Below are 21,612 nucleotides of genomic sequence, written 5' to 3'. Positions count from 1 at the left end.
CAATACACTCAGACTTCCTTTTGGGCCAGTGGCTAAAACTCCATGCTTCCACTGCAGTAGGCACATGTTCCATCTCTGATCTCTGGTCAGGGAAGTTCCATAGGTCATGCAGTATGGCCAAAAAAAAAAAAAAAAAGCCAAACCAAACCAAACAAAAAACAATGCGTGCGTGGAACAAGCATAGAGAGACTGTGCAAAGCTGTCACTGAACCCACCCTTTTAAAGGGATGATTGCACTTAATGAGGCCCCTAGGGTGGGCTCTGACTCAATCTGACTGGTGTCCTTCTAAGGAGAGGAAATTTGTACACACGGAGAGACACCGGGGATGTATGGGCACAGAGGAAAGACCATGTGAGGACACACCGAGGAGGCTGCCATCTGCAAGCCAAGGAGCGAGGCCTCGGAAGAAACCAAATTTGCTGGCACCTTGATCTTGGGCTTCCAGCCTCCAGACTGTGAAGAAACAAATTTCTGCCGATTTAAGGCCTCCCCTCCCCTCCCCTCCCCCCACACAACATTTTGTTATAGCAGCCAGAGCAGCAGCCTGAGACAACTTTCCTCAGAAGGTGGTCTCACAAAAGTGTTCCAACCGCCCCTGGCTGACAGGGATTGAGATGCATCCCGATTTCACAGAGGCAAGTGTGTGAGAACACTAAGCTCCTTTGAATCAATTGAACTAACAACACTGGTGCCTCTGGGTGGGTGGGGGGCTGTGGATAGGGAGATGATGGGGGCAGTGGTGTGTGCCAGGAAGAGACTTTTTACTGTACCCTTTAAAAAATAGGTTTCCCTTGTGGCTCAGCCGGTAAAGAATCCGCCTGCAATGTGGGAGACCTGGGTTCCATCCCTGGGTTGGGAAGATCCCCTGGAGAAGGGAAAGCCTACCCACTCCAGTATTCTGGCCTAGAGAATTCCATGGACTGCATAGTCCAAGGGGTCGCAAAGAGTCAGATATGACTGAGCGACTTTCACTTCACTTGCAAAATAGAGGACTTCCCTGGTGGTCTGGTGGTTAAGAATCTGCCGACCAATGCAGGGGACACGGGTTTGATCCCTGGTCCGGGAGGATTCCACATGCCATGGATCAACAAAGCCTGTGCAGCACAACTACTGAGCCCACACATTGCAACTACTGAAGCCCACTCACCTGGAGCCCGTGGTCCGCAACAAGAGAAGCCACCACAATAATAAGCCTGCGTGCTGCGACTGGAGAGTAGTCCCCAGCTCACCGCAACTGGAGGAAGCCCGTGTGCAGCAATGAAGACCCAGCACGGCCAAAAAACAAATAATTAAAAATTACTATTTTCAATTATGGAATTCTATTTAATTATAAGAATTCTAATAATAAAATTTTAATTTGAAAAGGGGATATGGGTCACAATGATAGATTAGTAAGATTCATGTGGTGGGGAAAATATCTGAGTTTCTTGGTGAGCAGACTGTCTCTGGGGAGGTGAAGTGGGAGACAGCAAAGTGGGAGCAGCAAAGTCACAGAGGCTGACATTTTTCACAAACACCTTTCATCTTTTGACTTTTGTACTATGTGTATTAACAATATACTAATGCAGAAATATTGTTAACTTAAATTTTTAAAAGGTTTAACATCATAAGTTAGTATCAGTTGAAAGATCCTTACCATTTATTGAGCACCTATTGTGTGTGTGTGTGTGTGTGTGTGTGTGTGTGTGTGTGTGTGTAGGGGAGTGCTGTGCAAGGCACTCTGATGACCTCTCCATTAATACTGACAAGTTTTTGGTCAAAAAATTAAAAAAAAAAGAAAAGCATATTTCAGTATTGGGAATTCCCTGGAGGTCCAGTAGTTAGGACTTGGCACTTTACTGCCGAGGGCCTGGGCTCAATCCCTGGTCAGGGAACTAAGATCCCACAAGCCGTGCAGTGCAGCAAGAATAAGAAAAGTACATTATCCCCATGTTGTAGAGCAAGACATTGAAGTGGGTAGAAAACCCATCTAAGGCCACACAGTTGATGAGTGGCACAGCAAGGACTGAACCCAGGACCCATCCTCAGCTGGAAGGCGTGGATGAACTGAAACCTGGGTCCTTAGTCCTTCCCTGTCCCCACCCCTCCTTAGCCCAGGGAACCCCTGGGAAGTGCTGGCCCAGCTGACACCAAGGCCACGTTGCTTTGGAGGACAAGGAGGGCCCATTGCCCACCCAGGGTCATGTCTGGAGATCCCAAGGAGCCACATGGGCTCCCAGTTCTTGGGTTGGTAGGCTGATGGGTGCAGGATTGGGGCAGCCCAGGGCACCTGGGACTGGGGCTTGGCTTGTTTCTGGAGCACCACAGCAGTGCCTCCCTATCAGGAAGGGGATAGGAGTCCCTTCCCCCTCAGATGCTGGGCTCTAATCCAGAAGTGAACCCGCTGTCAGACTCCAGTCTTCACCAACCTCGCAGCTCCCTTGGTTCCAAGCCTAGGCTCTGGTCCAGTTTGTCCCCATCCACAGAGTCTGCAGGATGACCTCTGACCTCACATTTTCTCACAGCCTTCAGCTGGCAGTCTGGACTCCGGCTGGGATCAAAACCAGCCTGTAAGAGATACAAGGGTGGTCATGGGCACCTGGCCCTGCTCCTTACCTGCCCTCCTGCCTCAGTCCCTGTCACCCATCTTTCCAGGACTCTCTGGGGCCAGGTCTGCGGCCCACACCTCAAGACAGCCGGCCCATTGCCCTCCATGCTACCCTTAGCTCTGGGCAAGGTCCAAATTGGTCCTTCACGGGGTGAAAGTAAAAGTGTTAGTTGCTCAGTTGTAACCAACTCTTGCAACTCCATGGACTCTAGCCCATCAAGTTCCCCTGTGCATGGAATTCTCCATGCAAGAATACTGGAGTATGCCCTTCTCCAGGGAATCTTCCTGACCGTTCCTGACCCAGGGATTGGACCTGGGTCTCCCCCATTGCAGGCAGATTCTTTACCACCGTCTGAGCCACCAGGAAAACCCAAACCCTCTATTTTCTTGACCCCTTTCCTCCCTCCAGACAGAAGATCTAACTCAGGGGCCACTGAAGCATCTCCAGCCAACCTGACCTGGCAGGGTGTTGGGCCAGACACAGGTGAGGGTGGAAGTGGGGAAAGCCTGGCTCCTTCTTCTGCATGACAAAGGGTGGGGGCTGCCTTCCCCGCCTGACAGCTAATTAGCCCATTGTCAGAAGTCTCCCAATCCACACTGGCTTTTTCTCTTTGGCCTCTGGCTAGGGTTGCCAGATTTAGCAATTAAAAATATAGGACTCCTGGTGAAAGGTGAAATTTGAATTTCAGATAAACAACAAATGATGTGCTAAAGTATGTCCCAAGTTGTGTTCTGTATTTTATCTAGCAGCCCTACCCCTGGCTGATTGCCCAATTGTTTTACTTCCCCACTAAAACTCCTCTACCATGCAAATCCACATTCACTTGGTGAAGCTCAGGAAATTGAAGGACATGCCCCCTACCCACACCGAGCCCCCGGTCACCTGGGTTGAGTCCACTTGGCTGCCTCAGGGGATTGAACAAGGACTCTGGCTGGAAACAGTTGGAGGTTGTGGAAAGAGCTGTGGGTTAGGAATCAGACTTGACTTCATGCAGGCATCCACCATTAACTGTTGTGAGTTAGGGGTACTGTTGCCTCTCTGAGCCTTGGTTTTCTTAGCTCAAAAATTGGTGGAGGGAATGGGCTGGATGGTTTTTTCAACTCCAATCTCTGCATCCGTGAACAGCCAGGGAGAAGGAGAGGATGAGGTTCCTTATTGGACAAACTCCCATTCGTACTAAACTACCCCAGGCTCCCTTGTCTAGGAAGGTCGCAACTTCCCCACCAAGCACTGGGAAAAACATTGGGTTTTCCAACTGTGGACATCCCAGGAGCTCAGCAGCCCCAGGAGTCCTTTGAGCCCCAGGCTCAGATGCTCATCTTTGTAGGCAGAATCCGTCCTTAGCCAGAGAGCTCTGGTGTTGGGTGTGCACACACAGTAGCTATTGCAAGAATCAGGACTCTAAATCCACACCAGGGACCGGAGTTTGCTCTGTGACTGAAGGACAAGGAAGTGAGCAGATAGAGATCCTTGACTCTTCTTCAGGGAACAAGCTTTTTAATTTAACTGGTGCGGCAACCCCAGCCAAGGTAGAGGCACCTGACCACAATAATACCATCTGTCCATAGTCTAGACAGCCCCCTCCTCGGGCTCAGGGACCTGTCTGGATGCTGAGCTCCCAGGAGGTCTGAGGGGTGTGACCTCCCTTCCTCCGGGCCTCTCCTCCCTCCCACCACCCTGGCCCAGCCCAGGGCTGCTATAAAGCTGGCCCAGCCTGGCTCTCAGCACACCCCGCTGCTGGGACCCTCCTGGAGCCTCCTCCGGGGACACGTCCACTCTGCCCCTCCTTCTCCCGAGCAGTGCCATGCGGCCCCTGTGGCTCTGCTGGGCCCTCTGGGCGCTGCCCCTGGCCGGCCCCGGGGCGGCCCTGACCGAGGAGCGGATCCTGGACAGCCTGCTGCAGCAGCTGCACCTCAGCGAGGTTCCCATCGTGGACAAGGCCGCCGTGGAGGGGCTCGTCATCCCGGCCCACGTGAGGGCCCAGTACGTGGCCCTGCTGCAGCGCGGCCACGGGGCGCGCTCCCGGGGGAAGAGGTTCAGCCAGAACTTCCGAGGTGAGGCCCGCCCTCCTGCCGCAGCCTGGTCCTCGTGGTGGTGGGGGTTGGGGGGGGGTTGGGGGGCTGTCTGGGGTGCAGGGTCCACGGGGCTGTGAGGGGGGACCATAGCCTGTGAGGATGGCAGGCCTGGGCCCCTGGTCTCTGTCTGCACTGAGGACCCCGCCTCTCAGGGCCAGGAGGAGCTGGGCCGGGCTGGACCGGCTGCCAAAGACAAGGCAAGAACAGGGAATTATGGGGCAGGGAAGCAAAGAGGAAAGAATAGAGACTAGGGAAGACAGATGTCAAGGTGCCTTTGTGCTGGGGGACAAAGAGGCTGGCCTCCGCAGAGCGTTGCCTTAGAGAGAAAGGACCTCTGCGTTCAGTTATCAGCTCTGGTATTTGTTTTCGGACAAGTCACGCAACAACTCGAGCCTATCTGTGTTTCTTGAAATGAGATTAAATTAGCTTTGACTACTTCCCAGAGTTGTGGGTATTCTATGAGATGGAAGGTACCAGGTCTGAGTCCTATGGCAGCCTCTCACCTCCCCAGGGCTGGGGCTCACCTCCTCGACACCCACAGATAGACCAGGCCAGGCACCTGGGGAGACGAGGAGGCTGGTGCTGGACACCTCAGCAGGGGTGACTGCTGGCGGCCATGGGGCTGGCTGATCAGGTGATCGCGCTGCCAACCTGGGGCCTCAGGTGCTGGGGACGGATTGCTGGGGCCTCTGAAGAGGGTGTTGTGCCTGACCTCACCATTTCCCTCAGGGCTCAGTAATTCCACAAAAATTGCCCCTGTTCGTCTTCCTCCTTTTCACCAGGCAAGAATCCCCTCACCAGGCAGGGAAATGAAAGTAAATTCACACCTCTTTCTCTGCCTCTTAGGAAAAGTTGGTTTCAGCTGGTGACCATAGATTTTCACTGACTGGTCCTCTGCCTCCCATCCTCCATCTGCTCTCCTGCCCCTTTTGCCTAAAGAAGCCTGCAGGTCTGCAGTCTTCACTCAGAGCCCCAGCCCTTGCTCAGTATCCCAAAGCTGCCCCTCCCAGATGAGGGGGGTCACCACTAGTAGATAAGCCCCAACCCCAGATGATGGTTTTGGAGAGCCTGCTTGACCCTAACAGTTTTTCTAGGAGTGGAGGTGCTCTGTTAATGGCCTGGCCCTTCACCTTCCCAGCCCCCAAACTCTCCCTGGGGATTCCTGGGGAAACCCTGTTCGCTTTGCCCTGAGCCCTGCACCCTCAGAGCTCGCCTGGTGCCCCGAGGGGCCCCGCTGACCCCGCTCCTGTCCCCAGAGGTGGTCGGCAGGTTCCTGGCGTCCGAGGCGTCCTCGCATTTGCTGGTGTTCGACATGGAGCAGCGGCTGCCGCCGCACAGCGAGCTGGTGCAGGCCGTGCTGCGCCTCTTCCAGGAGCCGGTGCCCAGGGCCGCGCTCCGCAGACACGAGCGCCTCTTCCCACGCAGCGACCGCGCCCGGGTCACCGTCCAGTGGCTGCACGCCCGCGACGACGGCTCCAACCGCACCGCCCTCATCGACTCCAGGTGCGGAGGTCGCGGCTGCGGCGGCGTGGGGCTCGGGGGAGGGAAGAGGGGCTGGGCCCGGGGCGGGAGGAGGGGCGGCTCGGTCCCGGCGGGGACACCCGGGAGCGGGAGGGAGAGGTGGCCCCCGGGGCCACCCCGGGCAGTCCCAGTCCCCACCCCTGAGCGCGGGCCTGTGTCTCCCTCCGTGCGGTGTCGCAGGCTGGTGTCCATCCACGAGAGCGGCTGGAAGGCCCTGGACGTGACCGAGGCGGTGAACTTCTGGCAGCAGCTGCGCAGCCCCCGGCCGCCGCTGCTCCTGCAGGTGTCGGTGCAGCGGGAGCACCTGGGCCCGCTGGCCTCCAGCGCCCACAGGCTGGTCCGCTTCGCCCCCCAGGGGCCGTCGGGCGGCCAGCAGGGGGAGCCCCAGCTGGAGCTGCACACCCTGGACCTCAGGGATTACGGGTAGGTGCTGTGGGTCACTGCGGGTGAACCTGTTTTGAAATGGGCAATTTTACAGGGTGCTGTGGGAATGAATGAATATATAAAATATCTCCTTCCACTCTTGGGAGTAATGTCAGCTCTAATGATCATTTGGGGGGTTATTTCTAGTTATTTATCCTTATCACAAATATCCAACATTTTGAACATAATGAGAGATGGATCATAAATCTTTTCAGGTGTCCCACTAGGTCCCACCCTGGGCCCCATGACCCCTGCCCTCCCAGCTGACCTCTGACTCTGCCTCTCTTTGCCCCCCCGCAGAGCTCAGGGAAACTGTGATCCTAAGGCACCGGTGACAGAGGGTGCCCGCTGCTGCCGCCAGGAGATGTACATTGACCTGCAGGGGATGAAGTGGGCTGAGAACTGGGTCCTGGAGCCCCCAGGCTTCCTGGCCTATGAGTGTGTGGGCACCTGCCAGCAGCCCCCAGAGTCCCTGAACTTCAAGTGGCCGTTTCTGGGGCCTCGACAGTGCATCGCCTCGGAGACGACCTCGCTGCCCATGATTGTCAGCATCCAGGAGGGAGGCCAACTCCAGCCCCAGGTGGTCAGCCTGCCCAACATGAGGGTGCAGACGTGCAGCTGTGCCTGGGACGGGGTGCTTGTGCCAAGGAAGTTGGAGCCATAGGTGTGGGGTGTAGTCATCGAGGACTTGGCTTATGTGTGTGTTGAAAGTGTTCCGGGCACCAGAAGAGATGGGGATGACTGAACTGATGATGGCACATGCTGCTCGTGCTGAGTTCTGACCAGCGCTTCATACTGAGTTCTGACCAGTCAGCTCGCCTTCTGATTTTTGTTTCTCAGGAACAAGACTCCCTGGACACTGGGAGCCCCTGCCCAGTCTTCTCTCTTCAACATTTTTCACTGCACTGTATCCTAAGCACTTACCTGTGTAGATTTTGTAACCCAAGAAGAGAAACCCCAATTTGCCATTGTTTCCTTGTCCTCTTATTGGACCTGGGCTGAGCTCCATGGTATGGCTGGGAGATACAGTTGCTGCTCTGGGCTTAAGCAGAGGCTGTGCATTCCTAACTCAAATAATAAGTGCATTCTGCAAGAAACAAACAAAATACATTTTATTCTGTTTTTCCCAGAACCCTGCAAATTGTGATAGAACTGAAAGTTCTATAGGAATTAGGTCAACCAGATTAGAAAATGAAGGAAAAGACTTTAAAAGACTTGTTCAAGGTCTCAGTTAAGTGATACAGGATGCTAGGATTGGAATGCATTGATTCTAATGTGCCTGTCTTCTTAAGATTGAGGCAGAACACTTTTTGTCATTGCTGTTGATATTTTTACTTTTCTGGGCACAGGGAGTGGGGCTTTATTTCAATTCTAATTGATACAAAAATCTTAAAATCTGTGATCAAAATCATCATCTACAAGAATGTGAATCACTCCTTTAGATTTGAGGGCAGATAAAGGGAGCAAATGATAAAATGCTGATGTAAGATTTTAGAATGCCAAGATTACACTGGCTTTAAACTGAGTTTGATATGGGGTTCAGGCCTGGGGCATGGTTGTCTTGGATTCGTTGCTTATCTTTACAGCTCAAATTAACTGTAAATTCTACATCCTCTAAATTTCCATTTTCTTCTCTATCAGATACGAACAATCCTTGACTTCTCTGTACTTCTACTTGAAATTTAAGGAAATAGTGTTTTTACAAGCACTCCACATGCTGCCTGACACATAGTGGGGCTATGGTTATCTTACCTCACATGCTGATCTGTCTAACCTTCTCTTGATTTTGAAACAACCTACTGAAAGTCAATTTAGAAATCCCTTCCCTCTCTGAAATCAAGGATCCTAACTTTTCCTTTCGTCAGTGTTTCCACCAATGTAATCACTGGGGTTAGAACCTTGCACTTCCCTGCACAGGTTAGAACCTGTGTACAGCCCAGACCACGGGTGACTCCATTCATTGAGGCAGGGGAGGAATAAGGACAGAAGGTGGAGGATATGGGGGGAAGAGAGTGGACAGAGTCCGTCTGAGGCGCCGGGGGAAGCCCAGTGGCCGCACACAGGCACCTGCTGGAGGTCAGTTGTGGGTTCCTTGACCGCTGGAGGGAACTGCAGGAGGAGAGATGGCCAGGGCTTGCGGGGGTAGGATAAGGGCTGCGCTGAGCGCAGAGGTCAAGGGCAAACTCTGGAAATAACTAGTGACTGGGGGCTGGGGAGAAGGAGGAAGCCAGCAAATGGGTCAGAAAAGCACTGCTAGAAAAGCAGGAGACACCCCCGCCCGGCTCCCTCCAGAGATCCCCAGGCTGGCTAGGGAGGGAGGTAAGGTGAATACTTTTACCATGACAACAAAAGATGAAAGCCCAGAAATGGAAGAGAGGTCAGGGCCCTGCAAAGCTGTGCATGTACAGACTGCGAAGCAGTTCAGGATTCACAGATTTTTAGTGCTGGAAGGGACCTGAGAGAAAGCTTTGGTCCAAACCCCCGCGGAAACGGAGGCCTGCGGAGGAGGGCAGTTTGCTGCAGCCGGTGGGCTGTGCTCTTCGGTTTCATTGGGGGCGAGGTCCTCATTGAACGCCGACCTGTGTGTTGCGCAGAGCACACCTGGCGCCTCGGGGAGCTTACAGTCCAGCTGCGGGGGCTGCTGCTCATAGGGAACTCCCTGGGACCCAGAGGTCAGCGAGCTAGATCGGTGACCCTGGCGGCCCGGTATTGGCAGTTCCGGCTTTGGCTCCAGGGCACCAAAACACCGAAAACACTGCGACTTCTATTTGGGGCTAAATGTAGGAACCCCGCGGCCCCCCAGCCCCAGGGCTTTCACTGTCAGGCTATTCAGAGCGATAGCGAAGCCGCAGTCTCCCGCACCGGGACCAGGTGAAGACGGACTACGTGGAGCCGAGGTGCGGGCTGAGCTCACCCGATTTCCCTATCCCCCCCTACCCCGCCCCGATACAGGCGGGCCTAAGAGCTGGTCTAGGAAATTCAGTGCACTACAGAAAAATCAAGAACTTTCGCCAATGCGCTGCCTCCGCCTCCCACAGATGCGACCACCCTGTACTAGGCCTGGGGCTCCCCAAGGTGTCTGTCGGGGGAAGGGGGACGCGCCGAGGGGCCGGGGAGAGGAATCAGCCTTGGCGGCACTCTCCTCGGTCCCAGGACGCGAGCCGGCCGGGCCGGGGCCTGCAGACGGCAGGGAGGAGCTGCGCGCTCTGAGCAGGGGCCCCGCGGCCGCGCCTGGACTGAGGATCGCCGAGGGGCGCACGGCGTCGGGGGCGGGAGGCGGCGGCTGAGCTGACGCCCACTCGGGCGTAGCTGCAAATTGGGCAAGCCGAGGACGCGGCTCTGCGCATGTGCAGGAGAGCGGGAGTTTCACTTTGTAACTTTTAAGTGGTCAGGACGCAGCCCCGCCCGACCAGGTGGAGCCACACAACTTCTGGTCTGCCCGGGTCGCTGCGCCGCCGCCGCAGGTAAAGGGGAAGGGGCGTTGAGAGGGGGGATGTCGCCTTCTTCCCGAGACGGGCAGGACCCGGGGTCTACGCCAGGGTGCCACGTCTAGTGTCTGGTTCCGGGGTTCGGCCCCCCTGCCTCCGCAGCAGGGGTGACCGAGTGGCTGGGAGGACAGGGTCTGTCCCCGGGCCGCTCAGACCTCGCACCCCGCTTCCAGCGCCGCGCCTGATGGCTTTACGCTACTTCCCAATCCAAGGCTCCAACTTTTCGCTTTTATGGCTGATCCCTTTCTCTTCCCACCCTCTCTCTGGAGATTGGTCAGCTGGAATCGACCTCCCAGCCTAGCCCAGGGATCTCAGCCCGGGGGCGCTTTCTTCTCTAAGCGAGATATGCGAAGCAGGTCTGGGTTCCCTGAGTCCCCTGCCCCAGGGAAGGTAGAAACCACCCTCTGTGGAGTCCTGAGGAGGGAAGCTAGGGGTTTTGGAGGATAGGGGGAAGAGGAGAGCTCTGCTAAGAAACCAAAAACGTAGAGGTTCCAGTACCTGATAAGCCTGGCTACCTGAGCCTCTGGGGTGGCCTCTTTCAGCTCAGTCGGTGTTCTTTCTGAAAAACAGGAGACCACAGGGGTATGCAGAATGACACCCTTTCCCCCTTTGCTTCCTTCTGTGCTGAAGTTGTGTGGGCGTATCCGGCCCCTAGAGTGTGGAAGGTTTGAGGTTAAGCCAGTGGATTGTGCTCACCAGTCCAGGCCTAGTATGTACAAAGGGGCTGTGGGTGGGGGCATCCTGAGGACCTTCTTGGGCCCTGGCTCAAGCAGAGTTGTGGACTGTTGTTGGGGATGAGGAAAGACTTCAGGTCATCTCTTACTGGAGAAACAACCCGTATTCCCCCTCTCCTCCTCCATGCTTGTCTTTCTACTTCCTTCCTCTGACGCCTGTCAGAGAGTCCTGAGTCTGCTGCTGTCTTGAGGTGGAGTGTACAGAAGGAGAGGCTTCTTTCTGCCTTCACACACCTCTTGTCTGGGCTTCCCTGGTAGCTCAGATGGTAAAGAATCCACCTGCAGTGCGGGAGACCTGGGTTCGATCCCTGGGTTGGGAAGATCCCCTGGAGAAGGGAAAGGCTACCCACTCCAGTATTCTGGCCTGGAGACTCCCATGGACAGAGGAGCTTGGCAGGCTATATAGCCCATGGGGTCACAAAGAGTCAGACTCGACTGAGCAACTTTCACTTCACGTCACCTCTTGTTTGTTTAGTTTATGGGCAAAGATCTCCCTTGGGTGTTCATTGTGCTCTAACAGGAAAAATGTCAGATGGGGTTTTGCTATCATGTTTCCCATTGTCTGGAGAGGTGACTTAAAAGCAGATTTGGAGTGCCCATGAGGGCTCAATGCTTTATGGGCATTGCCCCCCACTCACCCTGCAGGAAGAACATCATTGTCTCCATTTTACAGAGAAGGAAGCCAAGGCACAGAGTGGTGAAGCCAGGTGGTGCTGGGAGCCTCACTCCAGAGCCTGCTCAGGGGACTGCTGGCTGCCCTGCTTCCACTGCAGCAGGCTTCTGTGCCACTTCCCTAGTGTTCCCCTGCTGGTGTCTGTGGAGGTGAAGGGTTGTCCAGGGTCCTGGACCCTGTTTGGTGGGGCTTTAAGGAGAAGTTTGCAACCTGCCATCTAGAACATCAGAGTCTTCTCTTATAGCAGAGGGCCTGGAACTGTTTGTCGTCCTGCCATTGTAGTAACAAAGTCAGAAGATTTGGTGATGATAAAAATACCCTGAATTTGCAAGAGCTGATGATGCTCACACATTCTGCTCCTGTTTGTGGCAGGGAGGCACAGAGATCTTCTGGTGTGCTACAGGGGCCAGATGCTGCCAGCTTGAGTGGGCAGGGGGTTAGTTAGCATGGGTGGCTGACTTCTTTGGCTGTTTGGGGAATGGCCATTGCATTGAGCCCTCTGTCCCCTGGCCACAACCAGTCTCTGGGATGTATGTGGGTTGAACTTTGAGTTGGGTCCTGAGTCACCTGCTGCTCACCTGACCCCAGGGCCTCAGCAGTATATCTTGGCTTTCCTGAATGAGATGATGAGCACAGAGCTCCCTAGAAAAGGGATGGATAAGACCCAGCATTCACAATGTGTGTCTGACAAATAAGGGGTGACTGAACATGACCAGGCAGGGCACCCGTGGCCACAGGGCCTAATTGCTGGTTTGGCCCCTGCCCATCGCCATCAGTCTTTCAGCCACTGAGCCAGCTCTCTCCGAGTCGCCACCAGCTGAGTCTCCTTCTCTCCCCATCCTGCTCCTCCTGAGCCTGGGGGTGGGGGTGGGGGTGGGGGCTGCCCTGTGGTCCATATGTTGCCAGCTGCCCTCTCAGCATGCCCGTTGGGGAGGATGCAGGTGGCTGGCCCTGGAGGGACTGTGATGGTTCCGCAGTCTTGCAGACTTGTAACAGGCGGAGACAGACCTCAACTACGCAGAAAGGTCTGAGAGACACTGCGGGCCCCCAAAGCCATGCCCGCACCTGGAGGGCACAGACGGGACAGGCCACCTCTGAAGAGTCCTGGGGTTTCATCCCAGGCTGGCTGGCTGGCTGACCTCACTGAATCCTTCTTATCAAACCTTGTTAAACCACCCAGGGGAGCCTGTTTGACTTAGAGGCATGACTGGGGCGGGAAAGATGGGGAGGAGCCTAGGTCCCTGCCTCCCATTAGGCCTCTGCTCTCTCAAAGCTCCACACAAAGCGGAATTGGTGAGGCCCACACCCCTCTCCCCACCACCGCAGCAGCACCCCTTGCTCTTGACAGTGCTCCCTCTGTGACCATTTTATGGGGATTTTTTTCCCCCCACTTCACTGTTCAGGCCTTCCTTGTTAGTTCTCTTGCTTTTCTTTTTTTTCTTCCTGAGTCTAGTCTTTGGGGGACCTGGAGAAGCCTTCCCAGCTACCCTTGGGGCCTTTGTGAGGTCCTGGACTCCGTTTTCCCAGAGCCTACAGCTGCCAGTGCTTCTGTGGGGGGAGTCCCACTGCCCTGGGCTCACCAGGGCCTTAAGGGTAAGAGGGGAGAGACTGGAGCTTTAGGTGATGCTGGGGAAGAGAGAGGAGAGGAACAGGGCGCACAGAGGAGGGTGGCCCCTTCATAGCACTAGGTGCCTGGAAAGAGAGCCAGGACAGGAGGGACCCCGTTGGGAAGAACCAGAGGCTCTGGACGAGCGTTTGAGTTCCAAGACACCAGGCAAGCATGAGTGCAGGGATTGTGTGCTGAAGGGTTTCATGCCAGAACCCCCGGCCTGGGAAAAGGACAGCTCCCACGTGACTCTGGTTATCTCCTGTGTTCCTTCAGGGAAGTCTTCAAAGGTTGGTGCCCCATGACCCCCATCAGGAAAGCCCAGCAGGAAATGAGCAGCGGACCTGAGGCAGCTTGGGAGGTGGCCAGGGCCATCGCTGCCTTTGCCAGCGCCAACTGAGGCCCTCTCCAGGGGACACATCCACACTTCCTTCCCCAGCATCTGGTAAGTGTGGGGACAGGAAGGAGGGGCAGGCCTTTGCCAGCCAGCCTCTGACTGGGTGTTGCACTGGGGCGGTGCCACTGAGTTTAAAGGAGGGAAACTAAAACCATCTGTTTGCCAGAGGCAGCTTTTGTGACTCTGCGCAGGGCCAGCAACTCCATGGCTCTGCCATCACACCCTCCAGCCACTACCAAATCTCTAATAGGGATGACAGAATGACTTGGCCTCTTGGGGAGTCCTCCCATGCCCCCCCCCCCCCCGACCTACTGCCCCCCCCACCCCTCCTGTACTTCCTGCCATGTGTGCGTGAGATTGTCCCAGAAGAGCCGTCCCAGCGGCCAGAATTGGAAATCACTGGCTCCCCAACACACACCCAGACTGTATTACTGCATAGTCCAAATATCTGTCTGTTCTCTATACTATTTCTTCTCTCCCAGATTTTTGCCCCTCTTACAGGTAGGAAGACCAGACTTAGCCGAGGTCCCCTGAGAATCTGGTCTAACTAGATTTAAGAAGATGGGATCTTGAGAGGAAGGGATGCTGGGCATTTTTCCAGGCTCTTCAGCTGCACACAGTGTGAAGGCAGACCAGAACCTGGGCACTAATGCTGGGGCCTTAGGAGTTTGGAGATTTCCATTAGTTTCACCTGCGGTTACCAGGCATCTCTGCAAGGAAAGGTCAACAACCAGCCTGGAGCAATATTTGCTTTGGAAATGCTGGACCTTCCAGAAAGGCCAGGAGTGTAAGAATGAGAGGGCAGAGCCTGGGGAGCGCTCCAGTGATGCACAGTGGGTGACTCAGGGGTCCCTGAGGAGGCTTGGGGCCCTGTCCTCCGCCCGTAGTCTACCTCCTCCCCCTTTGCCTTCTCTGTCTCCTCCTCTCTGCTGCTCTTCCCCTGGCTTTTTTTTTTTTTTTTAAATCTTTCTCTCTTTTTAAAAAATATATATTTGGCTGCATTGGGTCTTAGTTGCATCATGTGGGATGTTCGTTCTGGTACACGGATTCTCTGGGTGTGGCTCACGGGTTTAGGTGCTCCAGGGCATATGGGATCTTAGTTTCCTGCCCAGGGATGAAGCTCACATCCCCTGCATTGTAAGGTGGATTCATATCTACTGGGCCACCAGGGAAGTCTCCTCTGCTTTTTAATCTCTCACCAAACAGGTGTGGGTAGTCAGCTGCAGAGGGAATGTGGCATAGCAGAAAGGGAACTGGCATCTGAGACCCAGGAGACTGGGTCTGAGACTCGATTCTGCCCTGACCAGCTCTTTAATCTTAATGGAACTCTTAAGGCCCTGAGCCTCAGTTTCCAAGTGTAAGGAGTGGGCATATCTCTGAGGTCCCAGCCTGACATCTCATGAGCTCTTGTCCATGGCTCAGATGATCAGCAGTTGTTGCATTGGTACACTCTTCCTCCTCTGTTGATTCCTCTGCCCCATCCTGTCCCCTGCCTGCACTCCAGACCTCCCAGAGACACCCCCACCCCCCACCCCGCAGGAATGACTTCCTGACAGTCATCCCTGAGGCTGGAGGAACTTGGCACTCCTTAGGCAGACTCCTGTCCTTCCCTTTCCTCCTGTTCATCCCCGCCCTTGGGGAGGTGGCCAGCTGTGTCCTCGATGAGCCATCTGCCCCGTCCATCTGACCCTTGGGCTGCATGCACAATGGAGCTATTCTCTGTAGACGCTGCCGGGCACTCAGGGCCGGTGTCCGCCTCTCCCGGATCCCTGTGCGCCAGCAGCCCCTGGTGGAGACAACTGCCCTTGGCTCTGCCAGCGCTGGCTGCAGAAACCCCGGGGGAGTTGGTGCCCTGATCCTCTGTTGGGTCTCCTTCTCCAGGGAGGACCAGCGTGATGACCAACTCCCCTCTCCTGGAGCTGTGGCAGTACAGAGCAGTGGCCTCCCATGAGCGGCTGGGCATCGGGGACCAGCCCAATGATTCCTACTGCTACAACTCGGCCAAAAACAGCACCGTGCTCCAGGGCGTCACCTTCGGGGGCATCCCCACTGTCCTGTTCATAGACGTCAGCTGCTTCCTGGTGAGACCCCCGGGGATCACGTCAGTTACTTGTTTAACACCAACCCCCTCCCCCACCACAGGGCTTTCTGGGAAACTCAGGTGAGGAGCCAGACTTCCCTGGGTTTAAGTCCCAGTTCTGCTGCTTCCTGGCTCTGTAACCTTGGGCATATTACATAGCTTATTGGGGCCTCAGGTTTTTGCTCTGTGAAAGGGAGGTAATAATTCTTATCTTGGAGGTTCTTGGAGAAGGTTAAATAAGGCAAAGCATGTAAGGAATGTACATTACTGCTCTTTTGTTTATTACCATTGTTACCAAGTTGTCAGCCCATCATGTGTCTAAGGCCCTTAGGAAGGGTCAGTCTGCTGGGATGAGAGATGTGACTGGAGAATGTGGATGAGAATTAGAGCAGCTGCCATTCCCAATTTATAGATGCCACCCCTGTTCCCCACTGGGATCCCTGGGCCTTTAGAGGGTCAGACGTGGAGAAAAGGTGAGAACTGGGAGAAGAGTACACTTTATTAGCAGTGCTCCTCACAGTGGACTTTTGTTAATTCAGACCTCCTTGTTTCCAAAGACCCCCACCACCATCACCCAATTTGAAATATGCCATCTTCCCCCCTAGACTGGCTCAAACTTGCTAGGTGTGATTTACTGGGGTGCTAGGGCACCTTCTTTTCAAAAGTGTCCATGGGATGGTTGGTCCCTCTTGTCACCTTCTCTTCACATGTAGTGGAGACCATCTGGGTAACCGGGGTAAGAAGGGGCGGAGGGAGTGGACCCCTTGGACTGCTTTGGACCAGAGGCTAGGCTTTGGTGGGAACCTGGGAGAGGGGAGTTAGGGTAGCCTAAGGTGCATGCTAAGTCACTTGAGGGCCCCATGCCCCAAAGGAGGTGGCTATGCAACCCAAGTTTATTTGCAGGAAAAATGTTCATAGGAAGAGAGGAAGGGAGTTTTCACTCCTGTTTCCATTTTCCTCCCTAGAATTAAGGTCTAAATTGTTGCCTTAGAGTTTTGATACGTTGTTGATCTTCTATTGGCAGATATGGAAACCTGTGTGCTACTCAGGTTTCTTTTACCATAAAGGGCTCTTTGAGTGTCAAGTAACCTACCTCTTGGAGCCAAAACCCATTGATAGGTTGAGAACAGTCCTCTCTACCAGGCTTGGTTGGGCTGGGGGAGGGGGGTGTAGGCGGGAGTGTGGTGATGGATTTCAGGGTTGGTGAGGTTAATGGAGGAGGGTAGTTCTGGAGCTGTTATCCAGCGTCTTCAGGGAGGGGAGAGTCTAGGCCAGGGAGAGAAGTCAGGAGACACAGGCTGGGTGGGTCTGTCTTGAACAGGGTTTGATGAGAAGAGAGTCACTCTCTGGTGGAGTGTGCTGTTGTGGTAGATTTTTATTGCAAGAAGATTTGGGGATTGGAGCCAGAGCAGCCTGAAAGACATCGAGGCATGGGAAACATCCACAGCCCTTGAGCCAAGGCAGCAGCCAGGGCAGAGGGCTGGCGCTCATTGAGTAGCTTTCGTATTTTTCTGATGGCGAGACTCACCTGCCCTTGAAACTATGTCACAACTTCCACCTTCACCTTGAGAAAATTCTGCTGGAACTTAGCCACTCTGGGGTCCAAAGCCCACATTTAAAAACTGCAGTCCCTGACCAGGGCACTCAGGGATATGCTGATTAAAATGTGTCTTTCTACCTCCCTGGATTTTGAAGAGAGGGAGCCTGCCCAGGGTGGGGAGAGAGGCAGGAGTAGGGCAGAGGACCTGCAAAGGAGGGGAGGAGAAAGTCTAGAATCCATGGGTTTTTAGAGTGTAAACGGGGTTAGACTTGAGTCCAACCCCTTCCATTGCCATTGGGCATGCAGGGCTGCAGATGGCCCCGGCTTGTGGAAGCCAAGCCAGCCAGCACTAGGTCTTTGGTGGGCATTGCCCCCACATGCTCTGTACCAGGCATCCCCAGGGCTTGCCTCCTGGAGAACCAAACTCAAAGTAAAGATCTGACCACTTCTAGCTCAGTCTGTGGGTGGGGGGCTCTGCTATCGTGGTTCTGTGATTAAAAATGCAACCTGATGTGGAGGCGGGAGCTGGTCCCCAGGGATGCTGTGAGGGCCTTCCTGCTCAGGGGCCCCTGCAGGCAGACCAGGGCTGAGGAAGGTTGTGGCTGATATGGAAAGGAGCTGCCTTGAGAGCAAAGGATAGGCCCTGGGAGCTTGACTGGGAGGCCACCAGGGCAAGCTCAGTGTCAGCATTGATGGGGACGGGAGCTGGTGAAGGGGGTGAACGCAATGTTGAGCTCTTGAGCTGTGTGGCCTCGGGCAGTTCAGTGCCCTCTCTGGTCTTCTTGCCCTCCTGAGTCTAGGCGGGTGGCCTGTGCCCCGAAGACAGCTGTCTCTTCTAACTAAAAGCCATCTGATCAGATTTTACTTGGTTTCTTTTCTACTTTTAGTTTTTAATAGCAGTATTTACCATCATAAGAAGAAAATTCTGGGATTATGGCCGCATTGCCCTGGTGTCAGAAGGAAACAGGTAAAAAGACTCATTATTTCAAGTGTGTGTGTGTGTGTGTGTGTGTGTGTAGGTGGCGGGATGGGGAGAGAAAGCGCGAGAGGCTGGGAAGGGCTTGTGAAGCCCACCACGCGTAGCCCACACATGTTGCCAGTGTTAGATTGTGCTCATTAGTATGTCTGCCAGGCCTGTACCAGAAACTGTTGTCTCTGCTCTTTACCACAGAGCCGTGAGGTTAGCCTCGGTACCTTCTTTGTGGTGGTGAGAAAACCAAGGCCTGCACTCCCAGCTCTCCCTTGGGGCTTGGGGCTGGCCATGGCCATGAACCTTCTGCGTCAGACTACGGAAGGAATCTAGTTGCTTCAGATGCTTAAGGCTTTCATCATCAAAGAAGGATGCCTGCTTTCTTCCTTGCCTTGAACATTTCCAAGTGTATTTTCTTTGAGATTGATTAGTTCGGGGCCGGGGACAAGGAGAGGTGGGTTGGGAAGGGCAGCAGGGCTGCAGGTGAACTGCTCCCATCCCCGGAGCAGGGTCCGCCTGTGTCCCGAATCCACCAGCTTCAGAGGGCCTGTGTCAGAGCACAGACTGCTTTGGCCAGGACTCAGGTCCTTACACCTCCACCCTGGGCTCTGCTGGCTCTCTGCGCATGTCACCTGAAGGGGGAGAAAGAGTTCTAGGTCTGCACAACTGGAATTTCCAGCTCCAGCTGCTCCCCCTCACCCCAGGATTTTGTGTCAGATGCCGAAATAGGAAGTGAGTGGGGAAACAAGGACAGGCCCCAGCTCCCTGCCCTCAGCCTCCCCAGGGGTTCCCCAGGCAGGCCCCCACTCTTGCTCCACAGGCGGCTCCTCTGTTGAAATGTGGTCTGTGCAGGAGGGTCGACGGGGGTTGTCTAGCGATGCATCTTCTTTCCCCACAGTCTCCACTCTAGTTTTGCAGAAGCCCGAGGGTTAGGCTGTGGGGCCTCTTGCTTCAGCTGTATGTGAGCCTTGGACCATTTAGGGGAACTTTTGAAACACCTGGTACATTTTTGGCACATTCACCCTCAGGAGGACTGAGTGCCTGCATGCGTGTGTGCCTACTTGCTCGGTTGTGTCCAACTCTTTGCGATCCCATGGACTATATAGCCCACCGGGCTTCTCTGTCCATGGGATTCTCCAGGTAAGAATACTGGGGTGGGTTGCCATTCCCTTCTCCGGGGGATCTTCCCGACCCAGGGATCAAACCTGGGTCTTCTGCACTGCAGGCAGATTCTTTACCACTGAGCCACCAGTACTGCTGAGTGCTACAGCAGAATAGAGCACCTGGAAATCAGCAGACACCCCCACTTCCATGGCTGTGTCATCTTGGTCGGGACCCTGAACTTGAGCTCATTGGATTGTTTCCTCTGGCCCTTTCTTGCCTGGAGGGTTACTGGGAAGGTCATACAAAGCAGTTCTCTGGAAAGGCTTTGACAGTTGAGTTTCACCAGGCCTTGTGCTATTAGAAGTGGGATAGTGAAGCCAGGAGCAGGAAAACAGAAACAAAACAGCATGTTGCAAGCACCTCAAATCCTCAGTGCCTGGAAAGCTTTTATGGGTTACTCAGAAGAAAGGATATGCCCAAATTAACAGTGTAAAATGCCCCAGTTTGTCAAGTCCAAAATATGTGTTTTGGACATTTTCTCATCTATGAAATTAGGTGCAACCTATTATCAATGGTGGTCATAATTTAACTGACAGCATCCTTTCCTTCTTAGGCATTCAAAAAATAATTGTGCCATTTACAACCAGAGCTGTCTTAGATTTGATAAGACAGTATTTATTCCAAGTTTTACTTGCTATATTGGAACATACATTGTAAACAGGCAATGCTTTGAAGTCACTTTCCATATATCAGTCATGGGGCTGAGGTTCAAGGGTGCGGAACGCAGGATGGTCCATTGACACCCTGGGCCCCTGTTATTCATCACACATAACAGAGTTTCTATTCTCACGATCCCTTGGAGTGGTCAGTGTCTTTGCCTATATTTTTATGAAGGCTAGTAACTTTGGTCCTGAGCTCCAAGAGGGAGCAAGATACTAGACACAAGTTTTTATTTATTTATTTTTTAAACATTTATTTGCATTTATTTGGATACACTGCGTCTTTCTTAGTTGCAGCATGTGGGATTTCTTAGTTGAGTTCCATGCAAACTCTTAGTTGCAGCATGTGAGATCCAGTTCCCCAACCCGGGATCGAACCTGTGCCCCCTGCCTTGGGAGCACAGAGTCTTAGCCACTGGACCACCAGGGAAGTCCCTAGACACAAGTTTTTAAACGTTTTAAAATAATGATCTGTCATTTTTCCCTCTTGTGTTTCTAGTGAGTCCAGATTCCGGAGACTGTCATCTTCCTCTTCAGGGCAGCAGGACTTTGAAAGCGAGCTGGTTGGTGTTTAAGGGGCTGGTGTGGTTGTGGCTGGGAGGCAGGGCTTTGCATGGGTGGGCAGGACTGAACTGTCAGTGAGAGGGCAGTTGTACTCCTGATGCGCTGCTAACTTCGCACCCTTGACCTTGAGTGGCAAATGCTGGTGACAGTGCTTCTCTGCTTTGACAAAGGCACCTGAACTTGAGGATTACTAAGGCACAAATGGCGGCTGAGTGACCCAGGATCGGGAGACTTGACTGATTCTCAGGCACAAGGCTACAGCACTTGTCTGTGTTATCGTATTTATGACTTTGTGTGACAGTTAATTATTAACTTGCCTGCTGGTTTATGAGTCAGCTGCAGGAAGGAACCAAGTCTTATTCAGCTCTGTTCCCCATCTCCTGACACCCAGTAGGTCCTAAGTAACTGTCGAATGAATGACGAGCAAATATTTGTCTTTCCCAGCTGGGTGACAATCCAACTTTAAGGCAAGCTAAGTTTAAGAGATGTGTTGGACAATAAAACCCATGACACCCTGTCCCTCTCTAAACCCCCCTCCAGGGAACCGTCCAGTTAAGCAGGCTTGTTTCCTTGGCTTTGCCTTGCATCTCATTCAGTCACTTTGAAATGAACAGAAGCCCTTATCAACTTCTCCAAAGTGGCGCTGAACTTTCACCAGCTCTTGATTTGCATTTCACCATTTGACCCAGCAGCCTGCATAATTCCACAAACTGTCAACACTTGAGAGGTTTTCCCAAGATTTTCAGGCCTAGGATGCACGTTACAAAGGACTGGGAGCACGCAGACGCTGTCGTATTTGGACAAGAGTGTTGCTTGCTGAACTGGGGACAGAAGCAGTTTGTTGTTTGCTTTTATATAAAACGGGAGGTTAGATGGTTGTTCAGTGTCAAAGCTGATGATTATATCTGACTCCAAAACACAGAGATTATTGGAAGCTAACCCCTGTTCTCCATTCCCAGGGATGTTGCCCCTGGCTGACCGCAATCTTCCGCCTGCAGTGAGTACAGCGTGGGTGGCTGGGGATGGCTTGTTTGGGTGGGTTTGTTTGGGTGTTTGGCTAATCAGGAGGAGAGAGCCAAGGTGCTGATCCTGAGCTGGAGTCTCTTAGATACTTTTCAGGCCCAAAACA

At 53.8% G+C, this 21,612-nt stretch overlaps 2 protein-coding genes and 1 long non-coding RNA gene across 4 annotated transcripts in view; 2 read left to right on the top strand and 1 right to left on the bottom strand.

Annotated features, from left to right (window-relative positions):
• Window positions 1–4,393: 4,393 nt before the first annotated feature.
• LOC122707525 (left-right determination factor 2-like) lies at window positions 4,394–7,537 on the top strand. The gene is made up of 3 exons (XM_043923050.1): window positions 4,394–4,643; window positions 5,921–6,608; window positions 6,909–7,537. The coding sequence occupies exons 1-3, from the start codon at window positions 4,394–4,396 to the stop codon at window positions 7,270–7,272; spliced, it is 1,302 nt and encodes a 433-aa protein (XP_043778985.1). The 3' UTR covers window positions 7,273–7,537.
• LOC122707526 lies at window positions 6,887–10,731 on the bottom strand. The gene is made up of 3 exons (XR_006344836.1): window positions 10,595–10,731; window positions 7,533–7,695; window positions 6,887–6,984 (listed from the first exon to the last, which is right to left on the bottom strand). It is a non-coding gene; the product is annotated as an uncharacterized LOC122707526 (long non-coding RNA).
• The window catches only part of TMEM63A (transmembrane protein 63A), a 36,086-nt gene continuing 24,393 nt past the window's right edge, over window positions 9,920–21,612 (top strand). Inside the window, exons 1-6 of one of the 2 annotated variants that reach the window (XM_043923044.1) lie at window positions 9,920–10,072; window positions 13,386–13,554; window positions 15,388–15,587; window positions 18,014–18,093; window positions 20,419–20,482; window positions 21,443–21,480. In XM_043923044.1, coding sequence (XP_043778979.1) covers window positions 15,402–15,587; window positions 18,014–18,093; window positions 20,419–20,482; window positions 21,443–21,480 — 368 coding nt within the window. In that variant the 5' untranslated portion in view covers window positions 9,920–10,072; window positions 13,386–13,554; window positions 15,388–15,401. Of the gene's footprint in view, window positions 10,073–12,961; window positions 13,097–13,385; window positions 13,555–15,387; window positions 15,588–18,013; window positions 18,094–20,418; window positions 20,483–21,442; window positions 21,481–21,612 lie in introns of those variants that run through there. The other variant, XM_043923045.1, reaches the window with a different exon arrangement.

The sequence above is a fragment of the Cervus elaphus genome, chromosome 14 (genome assembly GCF_910594005.1).
Source record: "Cervus elaphus chromosome 14, mCerEla1.1, whole genome shotgun sequence".
Taxonomy (NCBI): domain Eukaryota; kingdom Metazoa; phylum Chordata; class Mammalia; order Artiodactyla; family Cervidae; genus Cervus; species Cervus elaphus.
Note: the sequence above shows the minus strand (reverse complement) of the source record. Positions and strands in the feature narration are given on the sequence as shown.

Excerpts from the sequence above, each read along its gene's own strand:
- LOC122707525 (XM_043923050.1), top strand. The coding sequence starts at position 4,394 with ATGCGGCCCCTGTGGCTCTGCTGGGCCCTCTGGGCGCTGCCCCTGGCC. Across the intron at positions 4,644-5,920 it reads GTTCAGCCAGAACTTCCGAG|AGGTGGTCGGCAGGTTCCTG; the intron begins GTGAGGCCCGCC and ends TCCTGTCCCCAG. Across the intron at positions 6,609-6,908 it reads CTGGACCTCAGGGATTACGG|AGCTCAGGGAAACTGTGATC; the intron begins GTAGGTGCTGTG and ends GCCCCCCCGCAG.